Here is a 10,895-nt window from a genome sequence, read left to right as displayed (position 1 = left end):
CACCCCTAGCCTCAGTTTCCAAGCTCTCTTTTGAGGCAAATTCACTGCAGTGCCACATGCCGATTCCAGAGAACGACTGTAGAAGAAAATCATAGTCAAGTGTACAGGAAACGGGGGTGGGGGTGGGGGGAAAGAATCATGGGCTAGATTCACTAAGCAAACCGATTGTGTACCGATCGGTTTGCGACCCCTTTACGACCCGATTTCCCTATGACCCGATTCACTAACCTCTGTTTCAATCATCCTCCGATCTGCGCATGCAAATGAGGGAGAACGGCATTGAAATGATGGCAGGCAGTGATTCATAAACAAAAACCCTACAACACCGACTGGGCTGGCCAATCACAAACAAGCGACTGCTGGGGACCAGTTGTTCACAGCTTTCCAACTGCCATCTCCTGCTCTGCCTGCTGTCTTTCCTGCTCTCTGCCCCCGACTCTTCTGCTCTCTTTGCCCCGACTCTCTGCCATGATTTTCTCCTGCCACTCTGCTCTGCCCCGAACCTGGTCTCATGCTACTTGCCCAGACTCTCTGCCCTGAATCTGCTCTCCTGCTCTTTGCCCCGACTCCCCAAATCTGCTCTCCTGCTCCTTGCCCTGACTCTCTGCTCCAAATCTGCTCTCCTGCTCTTTGCCCCGACTCCCCAAAATCTGCTCTCCTGCTCCTTGCCCTGACTCTCTGCCCCGAATCTGCTCTCCTGCTCCTTGCCCCAACTCTCTGCCCCGAATCTGCTCTTCTGCTCTTTGCCCCGACTCCCCAAATCTGCTCTTCTGCTCCTTGCCCTGACTCTCTGCTCCGAATCTGCTCTCCTGCTCCATGCCCTGGATTTCCCCTCGCAGTGCGAGCCCATGGTTTTAACCCGCGGGTTTAAAGCGGGTTAGGTTCAAACAATTTTTATTGATGCAAACAACTTCAAATACAACATAAGGGCACCCCAAGGTGCTGGGCTAGTAAAAAAGTTTAAAAAATTTGTGGCTCTTAAATGTATGCGCAGGCCACCTACAGATGGTCTGCACATACATCGGGATCACTATAGAGTGATCCCAGCGGTCGGTTGGGGGGCGTGATTCCGATTGCCCTCATTTGCATGAGGGCGATTTGTGAATCAGCCCCCCGGACATGGATCGGATCCCTCACGGATTGGATCCAATCCGTGACCTTAGTGAATCTAGCCCCATGTTATTTGGTGAAGTTGCCTCCCTTACATATTTTCAGACTTTTGTAATAATTTCAGAGTCCCTGGGATGTTCAAGTGAAATAATTAATGGGGAATATTCCAAAGTGTCTTTTCTGTCAGATCAAAATTCAAACTGTTACAAATAAATAATCACAGCACCCTGATCCAGATGGCAATGCAGTTACATGTATATAGTCAGTGGTTTTCAAACTACTGAGCTGAAGGCACCAGTGATACTGCATGTCAGTTCAATAACGCAGAAATGTCTTTGTTGATATGAAGGCATTGGTGTCATCAACTTGCAGCCTGGAGGAGTCGTCCCGATCATAAATTTATTTTCTTCAATGCTCTTGATAAAATGGTGGGGAAATTCAGCCCTTTCAGTAAAGATAGAGTTTGTGTGGATCCATATAGGTATGGAACAGTACAAAGGACGCTGGAGTTCACCTGCCGACATATTCAGAAATAAACACGAGGTGTGCTGGTACATAAACCCTACTTCTGTAGCATCCAGGCAGCAAAGTGTAATACTGTATGAGGTTACTGCAGAGGAATTAGCTGATTTAGGTGTCCTGTGCTATGTGCAAAGGCAGAATTCTGCAAGGAAGCTGACCCCCAGAGCTTGGCCCTCCTCATTCTAAAATATCTGTTTCAAAGGGTACCAGGTGGTAGTAGGAGAGGTTATGTGACATATGCTGCAGGGTCATCATTGTTTTGGCGCAGGAGAAAACTCAGTACCATTCTGAAACCTGAAAATAAAATGCAAAAACAAAAATGTAAACAAAGTATTAACATTTCCTGACTGCCCTGAGGTCTTGTATGCTGGTACGTGAAGATAACATTTTGCCACTGCATAATTTGGAGCAACAATTTAAAAGATTATAAACTTATATAGGGTAGGGTGTTTATCCCAGAGCAACAGGCTTTCCTGCACATTTATCTACCCAAAACAGTATTTCAAAACTGATAAAAACTGAAAGAGATCCCAAACCAAGCCAGAAGAGGTTTCAGCACACTATCATTTGCACAGCCAGTCTGCTTAGGTGGTGGGAATTTACAGGCCTCCTTAGGACAGGGGTGCACAAGTTCAGCCCTGAACAGCCAAGAACAGATCTGGGTTTCCAGCTATCCCTCATGAATATGCATGAGATAGATTTCTACACAGTGGAGGTAGTTATTGCATGCTGATCTCTCTCATGCATATTCATGAGGGATAGCCTAAAAACCTGACCTGTTTGCAGCCCTTGAGGGCTGAACTTGTGCTCCCTTGCCATAGAAGCTGAGAACATATATTATTTATAACAGATCTGTTTTCAAGGAAGGGAAAACTATAAAATCTATGGAAGAATTACAGACTGTGATGATTTTTCTTTACAGTCTGCATACTCCAAAGTAAAAATTTATGTAGAAGGAAGGGCATGTCTGTGGGGTGAGGGAGAGGAGCTTTAACCTTAGAGCAAGGCTATTCAATTCCAGTCACTGAGGTTCGGGCATGCCAGGTTATCCACAATTAATATGTATGTGGAGGCAGTGAGGGGCATAATAAAAAAAAAAACGTCTAAGTCCCTTTTTGGCCTAAGGCCTTAAACGTTGAAAGTAGAAGCAGGGAAAATGTCCATAATCATAAAAAAACGTCCAAAAGGGTGGTTTTTTTTTTTTATAATGGGCCTGCCCTGCTACATTTCAGCTGTTTAAAATGCCCAGACCACCACTATGTCTATACTTATACCCATAATGAACCAAAAAAACGCCTAACCCCAAACGTCCAAACACAAGGGCTTTTAGGCGAAGGAGGAGCCAGTCCTTCGCCTAAAAGCTGGATTCTGTAACCGGTGTCTGTCAAAAACAACACCGGTTACAGAATCCTACCCCCCCCCACGACATCAGGGCAAGAGGGAGTCCAAGGCCCTCTTGTCCCGCAGCACCCCCGAACCCCAATGAAGATAAGGGCAAGAGGGAGCCCAAGCCCTCTTGCCCCACGATCCCCAACCCCCCGATTACGTTCAGGGCAGGAGGGAACCCAAGCCCTCCTGCCCCGCGATCCCCAACCCCCCCCTAGTTCGATCCGGCCAGGAGGGAGCCCAAGTTCTCCTGGCCTCTCGCCCCCCCACCCTCTATAAGATCGGACAGGAGGGATCCCAGGCCCTCCTGCCCTCGACACAACCCCCCCCCAACGACCGCCCCCCCCGAACCCCCGATCGCCCCCCCCGCCGACTCGCATCCCCCCGCCGACCCACCGACCCCCCCTACCCCCAATCCCACCCCCCATACCTGTTATATGTTGGCCGGACGGGTGCCAAGCCCGCCCGTCCGGCCAGCCGGCTCCAGAACGGGGCCAGATTGGCCCAGGCGACTGAAACCCCGCCCACAGGTGGGGCCTAAGGCGCCTGGGCCAACCAGAATAGGCCCTGGAGTCGTAGGCCCCTCCTGTGGGCGGGGCCTTAGGCACATATCAACGCTACTGGCACCTCCAGAACTGCTGATAAATTTGAAACATTAAAGACCAGTGCTTCATTTTTTGTATCATCAGGCAATATCTGGGCATCACCTGGAGTGTTCATTTTAATACATTTTAAAATGTTTATCGGAAACTGCAGCAGAGCACAGAAAAAACTGCATTTAGCCAATTTGTGTATCGGTAGCTGAAATACTTTGATGCTGAACTGGTTGGATCTTGTTTAGCGTTGACTGTTAAAGGCATTGTAAGCTTAGAGCATCGGGGCCTGAGTCAAATAAAATATGGTTTGCAATATAATCCCCCACTGTGCAACAGCTGCAGAAAATACTTAGTCATATAATCAGCTGACACCTGAAGGAGTTAGATGAAAAATACAACAATAGAATGGAAAGATATTTAACAGAGAAGTTCACAGTGGAATTAGCTACATCTGGGCTTAGCAAAATGTGTCCTGCTGTGTGGGGTGTGGGGTGGGGGAGGGGAGGGGAGGACACAGTTTCTTTATACATGCAATCCACTTTCTTCCTCTGAAAATGACTAACTGAAACATGGATCCCCATCTCACTCTGACAACTTGCTGCCTCACTGTGTGGTCCTCGAAAACTCATCTCCAACAGTTACGTGTTTTGGGGGTTTTTTTTAATAATTATTTTTATTTAATTTTATACCTGGACAAAAACAATCTCTAAACAGTTACGTGTTTTTAAATACTGGTTAATGTAAGTAGCATGCTGCTATGATCGGCTTGAAAGCCAGTGCAAAAAATGCACTAATTTCCATAGAAGATTAAAAGAGAAGGTATTTTAAAATATTAGAAAGCAGGGTACATTATCTGGAGCACCTAAATGGAGGCTACTCCGTTAGAATGTAAGCACCAATTACTTTGGCATGTGGGATAAAAGCTATGATTTCAGTTCAGCAGTAGAACAAGGGGCTGTCCCAAATGCCTAGTAATTAGCATAATGCATTCTTCATGTGCGAGACCAGGGCTCAGGAACGATCTGAAACATAGAAACATAGAAAGATGACGGCAGAAAAGGGCTATAGCCCATCAAGTCTGCCCATTCTACTGACCCACCCCAATAAGTCTAGATGCTAGTGACTCGTCCTACGTAGGGATCCCACGTAAGTGTCCCATTTTCTCTTAAAGTCAAGCACGCTGGTGGCCTCGACCACCTGCACCGGAAGCTTATTCCAGTGGTCTACCACCCTTTCCTGAAAAAATACTTCCTGGTGTCACTACTAAATTTCCCCCCTCTAAGTTTAAGCGGATGCCCTTTTGTGGTCGAGGGTCCTTTGGGGAAGAGGATGTCATCTTCCACCTCGACACGTCCTGTGATGAATTTAAATGTCTCAATCATGTCCCCCCTCTCCCTGCATTTCTCTAGAGTGTAGAGCCGCAGTCTGCTCAGTCTCTCTTCGTACGAGAGACCCTTGAACCCCAAGATCATCCTAGTGGCCATCCGCTGAACCGACTCGACTCTAAGCACGACTTTACGGTAATGTGGCCTCCAGAATTGCACACAGTATTCCAGATGAGGTCTCACCATGGTTCTGTACAGCGGCATTATGACTTCTGGTTTCCGACTGACAAAACTTCTATTGATACATCCCATCATTTGCCTTGCCTTGGATGTGGCCTTCTCCACCTGTTTGGCAGCCTTCATGTCTGCACTGATGATTACTCCCAAATCTCGTTCTACTGAGATTGGCCTGGGTGCTCGCCACTGTTCCCTCTAGGCTGAGTGAGTGTCCTCCAACTGCACTGCTACCAGTAGGGGGCGGTGTGTTTTCATTCTCTATGGACAAGCAGGTTTCCTGGAATCCTATAGAATTTGACTATCCCAAAAAAAGCGAAGAAAGCATAGAGGTGGCAAAACCACACAATAAATTGAGCCACAAAACAAAAGTGGAAACAGATACACAGTTTCCAGATGGTACCAGAAGTCCACAATTAAAAAGACTACAGAGTATTTTTATTAAATGCCAAAAGGTGAGATAGCATATCATAACTTTTGAATGGTGTACAATAGGACTCAACACGGTCTGTGTTTCGACAACCATCTGCCTTCCTCAGGAGTCCGTATATCCGTGCTAAACCTCCGTTTTGCTGCAACGGTTAGATGCGCTATTGTGCGGGTCTATTTGGGATTTATGCCTTGAAGGTTTAACATGGATATATGGACCCCTGAAGTGCTGCTCTGCTGCTGAAGAAGGCAGATGTTGCTGAAACACAGACCATGTTGGGTCCTATTGTACACCAGTCAACATGTGTGATATTCTATCTCACTTTTTGGTATTTAATAAAAATACTTCTTAGTCTTTTTAATTGTGGACTCCTGGTACCATCTGGATACTGTGTGGCTATTTCCACTTTGTTTTGTGGATGAATTTGCCTCTCCCTCATTATTGAAAATGTGATAGTGAAAAAACAACTCCCCCCCCACCCACACACACACACACACTAGCAGACTGTAGGTGGAGGACTCTCACTCAGAGGGAACAGTGCTCGTTCATATGTAACCACTGATTCTAGTATTACATAAAGAAATGCAGGCACCTATTTTTAAAAAATTGAATAGGAATGTTCATGGCCCCTGAATATAGGTACCCTCTTATAGAAAAACCCTCCATTTGGCATTATTTGGCTGCTAAGCAAATCAGTTTTGTGTTAAACTATTTCAGTGTTGCTAGTTAGGCAGCACTGCTGAATATGTGAACAAAGTTAAGCGCTGGTGCTAAGGCTTAATTTTACACGTGGCTGAGCCAGCTAAATATCAGGCCCATTGTTTGCAGTTGATGTCATGCTTGACCTTATTATGCTTTTTTTTGTGTGTATTGGCCTTCCCAGATCCAAGCATCACAGACAGATGTATCATGTAGGGTCAGGTGGTGCCATTTTCGATGATGGTGGTGTAGAGAGAGGCATGAGGAGGCCACTAGATAACAGGGCTAGATTTTGTGAGGACTGGGGCAGAGGGGGTCCACTTGACACCAGAGCTATTTGTTTGGGGGGGGGGAGAAGTGTTAGGGATTGGAGGATCATGGAAGTCAGTTCATGGAGAAGGAAGTATCAGGGGTCTTGAGAGCCCTAGGGGATTGCAGGGTTTTAGAATACCACTAGACATTAGGGCTATTTTTTTCTATTTTGGGGGAGAGAGTCATCTTGGGGGGAATTAGGGTCTGTGGGACCCAAGGGGAGGGAGTGTATTAGCTCCAACTGCTGCAGAAGAATGATCTGACACTTTTATGCCTTCTCAGACCCAGTATTCATGTTCCCATGTTGTGCTTGCTTAAAGTCCTACTGTAGCAATTCTCTGAATTGGGGAGGAGTAACTAACAGCCTCATTACTATTCATTTTAAATATGCTGTCAGTTATTTTCTGCATTGAACCACTTTCAACATTGTGCAGCCAGTAACTTACATGTGGACCTCTTGCTAACCACACTTTTTTGCCTAAGGTAGCTTTCTGGATTGGCTCCATAGGCAGTGTCGTTGTAAGGGTGGTGGTGGTGGTGTGTGTGTGTGTGTGGGGGGGGGTGACCTCATGCCACACTTGTGCCCTCCTTCCTCCCTTACCTCTTTAAATCTTCACCAGTGTGAGCAGCTTCTCCGGCCTGCTGCTTGCATCAGCCCAGCTTCCCTCTGAAATCACTTCCTGGTCACTAGGCCAGGAAGTGATGTCAGAGGGAAAGCCAACACTTTCTTGAGCAACAGGCTGGAGAAGCTGCTTGCGCTGGCAAATATTTAAAGAGGGAATGGGAGAAGGAAGAGTGTGAGTGTGGTGTGGGGGGCAGGGAAGGAGCAGGGGGTGCGGAAGGAGTGGGGGGGAGGATGCCTCCTACCCTCACTAAGCCAGTGCCCATAGGTGGATAGAGAGACCATAGAGCTCGTTTAGCCCAGGTATTTGGTGCCCCAAGCAACTGCCTATGTTGCCTCTGCCTACGTACAGGCCTGATGCCTCCTCACAGAGAAGTGGCACCAAGGACTACACAGGGCAAATCATATCATTATTCCCTTCCTCCAGTACAAACTTAGGGCCTGATTTACAAAGGTTTCTCTCCTGTTCTGTAATTACAGGAAAAATGGTCAGAAAATAGGATTCTAATTGTAAGCCTCCTTTAGCAGGCAAATGTCTACATTATCCGACTAGAATTTGCCCTAAGCTTGAGTTTAGGAAGATGAGTTACTAAATCTAAAACCTAAAAATGCTCCCAGTACATTACAGAATTCCATTTATTTTTTTATTTCTGGCTGATGTACTGCACTCTATAAAATGTTCAGTAACAAAAACAAATGTTCTGTGCCTTTTTCTAACTCTAATAGTAGGCTCACATAATACCTGGTCTGGGAGGCATCCGCATAGTCTTGCTAGTTATTGATGCCAAAAGGCATTTGATAGGGTGTGTTGGGCCTTCTTATGGTGGTTGTTGACTAAAATGGGTTTTAGAGATAGGTTTGAAGGCCATGTATATGGCCCCACAAGCAAGGCTTAAGGTTAATGGGATGTATACGGAACCCTTTAAGACTGAGAGAGGGAGGCAAGAATGTCCCTTGTCCCTACTTATTTTTGCCCTATATTGAGCCCCTTACGGCCTCTATGAGAACTAATCCTAATGTGAGGGGCCTGGGGGTGGGGAGGATAGGCATAAGATAGCCCTCTTTGCCGATGATTTGTTACTGTAGGTGCAATCTCCTTGATTAACCCTACCAATCATCAACCAGAAATTTGAGTCATATGGAGCAGTTTCAGGGTTTAAAATCAATATGGGAAAATCTGAAATAATGGGGTTGACTACTTTAAAGAAGTATTTCCATTTAAGCTATCGCAGGGAGCTCTTCGATATCTTGGGATGCAGATTCCTCGTGATCTTGCGAGGTTATACATCTGTAATTATTCAAATCTTCTGAAGCTGAGAAGTTTTTACCACAGACTTTCAATGAAATTTCCTCAGGTTTTTACTGTAAAGCGGTACTCCTGCCTTTTTGAAAAATGGTCATGTTAAGGGGGAAAATTTTAAACCCTGTTCTGAAGAAACAACAGAGCAGGACTAACTTTGCTTGGTGTTTTATATGAGACGGGGAATATGGTATAGTAGAGAGCGCAATTTTCCATGGCAATATTTGTATGTATGGAAGGGTAGCTTTTGTTCTCTATAAATTTCTGAATTATCAATAAAGAATTTCCAAAATGAAAAAAAATAAGTTGGCATTTTATTTATTTCTAGACAGATGTGAATTGAAATTCTCAGCTCTCTCTTGGGTGCTTCCCAATATAAGCAGACAGTACTTACAAGTGTTCCGTTGAATCCACATCCAGGTCTTCATCTTTCCCATTTGGTATACTGTGATCAATAACTATTGTTTCGGTGTTAGCTAGACAAAATCCATTGGAACGCATGATTTCTGGTGAGGAAAAGAAGATAGTTAAAGAAAATACACTCAGAATAAATCCTCCCCAGAAAACATTAAAGTTCACAGCTGGTCTATGTCTCATTTTGTGTACTGTTTTTTTTTCACAGGACTCTGCAACACACAGGCAAAAAATCCTTTACATCTTCAGGCACCCAAATTCTTTTTGCCATCTTGTGGGTGAATTACAGAAACAACTGTCAACTCTCATTTGTGACCAGTGAGAAAAGATGTTTCTAGTGTACAAAGTAGGAGCCGTTGCCACAAGCCTGTCTACATTCATTTCTCCAAATAAAAACACACCTTTAGATCCATCTATATTTACTCCTGCTTGAAGTGAATACAGTTTTAGACTGGAGCCATGCGCCATCCATTACTTCCTATGTGAGCACCTTGGATTTAGCTCATGCCTTTTTCAAGAGTTGCTCAAAGCCTGTTATGTTATTTGCCTGTCTTCACAGCTTTCACAATCTAAGGGGTCCTTTTAATAAGGTGCCCTAACAGCGTGAGGGCATGCTAAATACCACACAGCCCACTGTATACCTTTGGGCTGCAAGGAACTTAACACATATTATTTTGTTAGCACACATTAGTAAAAGGACCCCTAAGCTTGTACCTGAAGAAAGAAGGGGGTTAAGTGACTTGCCCAAAATCACAAGGAGCCACAGTGGGGCTTGCAACAAGCTTCTCTGGCTGTCAGCTCACTGCTCTGACCATTAAGATGCTACATCTTCACCCTTTATACTTTTTTGTTAACCTTGTGGAAAAATAGGAATGCTTGTTTAAGGAAATCTTTCTTTGTTACTGTAGCAGATAGTAAGACCCATTTTTACACAGGATGTTAAGATCAGAATTGAGATGTCCAGATTGGGATGCGCTCAGTTCCTGCACATCCAACATACAGGCCCTGCTATAGGAGCAGCTATTTTAGAAATATAAGAACATAAGAAGTTGCCTCCGCTGAGGCAGACCAGAGGTCCTTCTCGCCCAGCGGTCTGCTCCCGTGGCGGCCCATCAGGCCCATTGCCTAAGCAGTGGTCCTTGACTATTTCTATAACCTATCTCTACTCCTATCCCTACATCCTACGTCAACTCTTATCTGTACATGTTAATATACATGTTAATAAAATGAATGACATCAAACCAACTGCTTCCACAGGGGAATGTCAGCACTTTCACAGCTTCCATGTATAAGTGGTGTTGTTTTCACGTGTATATGCCCCATTTTACAAACCTACGTATCTAAGTACTGCCACAATTTTCATTGGGTTTCATTTTAGAGGTGACCCTTTTAATCCCTCATGTAAAGCCCTGGCTGAAATGCATGTGTTGTTTTTTTTTTTTAATGTGTCTCTCTCGAACTGATGTAAATCCCAATGGCATAATGTTTCCCCACAGACAAACAAAGCTATTCCCTTGAGGCATGGGGAATAGTACTAGAATTCAAATACTTTTTCACACTTGTAGACAGTGAAAATATATTTAGGCGCTCTTTGAACATAAGACTAGCCATACCGGGTCAGACTAATGAATGGTCCACCTAACCCAGAATCCTATTTCCAACTGTGGCCAATCCAGATCACAAGTACCTGGCAGAACCCAAATAATAGCAACATTGTAAGCTACTGATCTCAGGGCATATGTATCAATAGCAGACTATGGACTTTTCCTCCAGGAACTTGTCCAAGCCTTTTTTTTAAACCCAGATATGCTTACTTGGTTGAAGCTCTGCTTTTGGCAGCCTCATGGGCTCAGATACCCCATTTTAGAGCATTTCAGGTGTAATCCTTTAAGAAGCTGCCTAGATTAGGTAGGAAGTATGTGCATGGCCATTTATGTGCAAATTG

General features: G+C 44.9%; 1 protein-coding gene across 1 annotated transcript in view; it reads right to left on the bottom strand.

Annotated features, from left to right (window-relative positions):
- Positions 1 to 342: 342 nt before the first annotated feature.
- Positions 343 to 10,895, bottom strand: part of PXDC1 (PX domain containing 1) — an 83,228-nt gene continuing 72,675 nt past the window's right edge. Inside the window, exons 4-5 of the mRNA XM_033934825.1 lie at positions 8,931 to 9,042; positions 343 to 1,926 (exon numbers count right to left, since the gene is read on the bottom strand). Coding sequence (XP_033790716.1) covers positions 1,884 to 1,926; positions 8,931 to 9,042 — 155 coding nt within the window. The 3' untranslated portion in view covers positions 343 to 1,883. The remainder of the gene's footprint in view (positions 1,927 to 8,930; positions 9,043 to 10,895) is intronic.

Source organism: Geotrypetes seraphini, chromosome 2 (assembly GCF_902459505.1).
Source record: "Geotrypetes seraphini chromosome 2, aGeoSer1.1, whole genome shotgun sequence".
In the NCBI taxonomy this organism is placed as follows: domain Eukaryota; kingdom Metazoa; phylum Chordata; class Amphibia; order Gymnophiona; family Dermophiidae; genus Geotrypetes; species Geotrypetes seraphini.
Note: the sequence above shows the minus strand (reverse complement) of the source record. Positions and strands in the feature narration are given on the sequence as shown.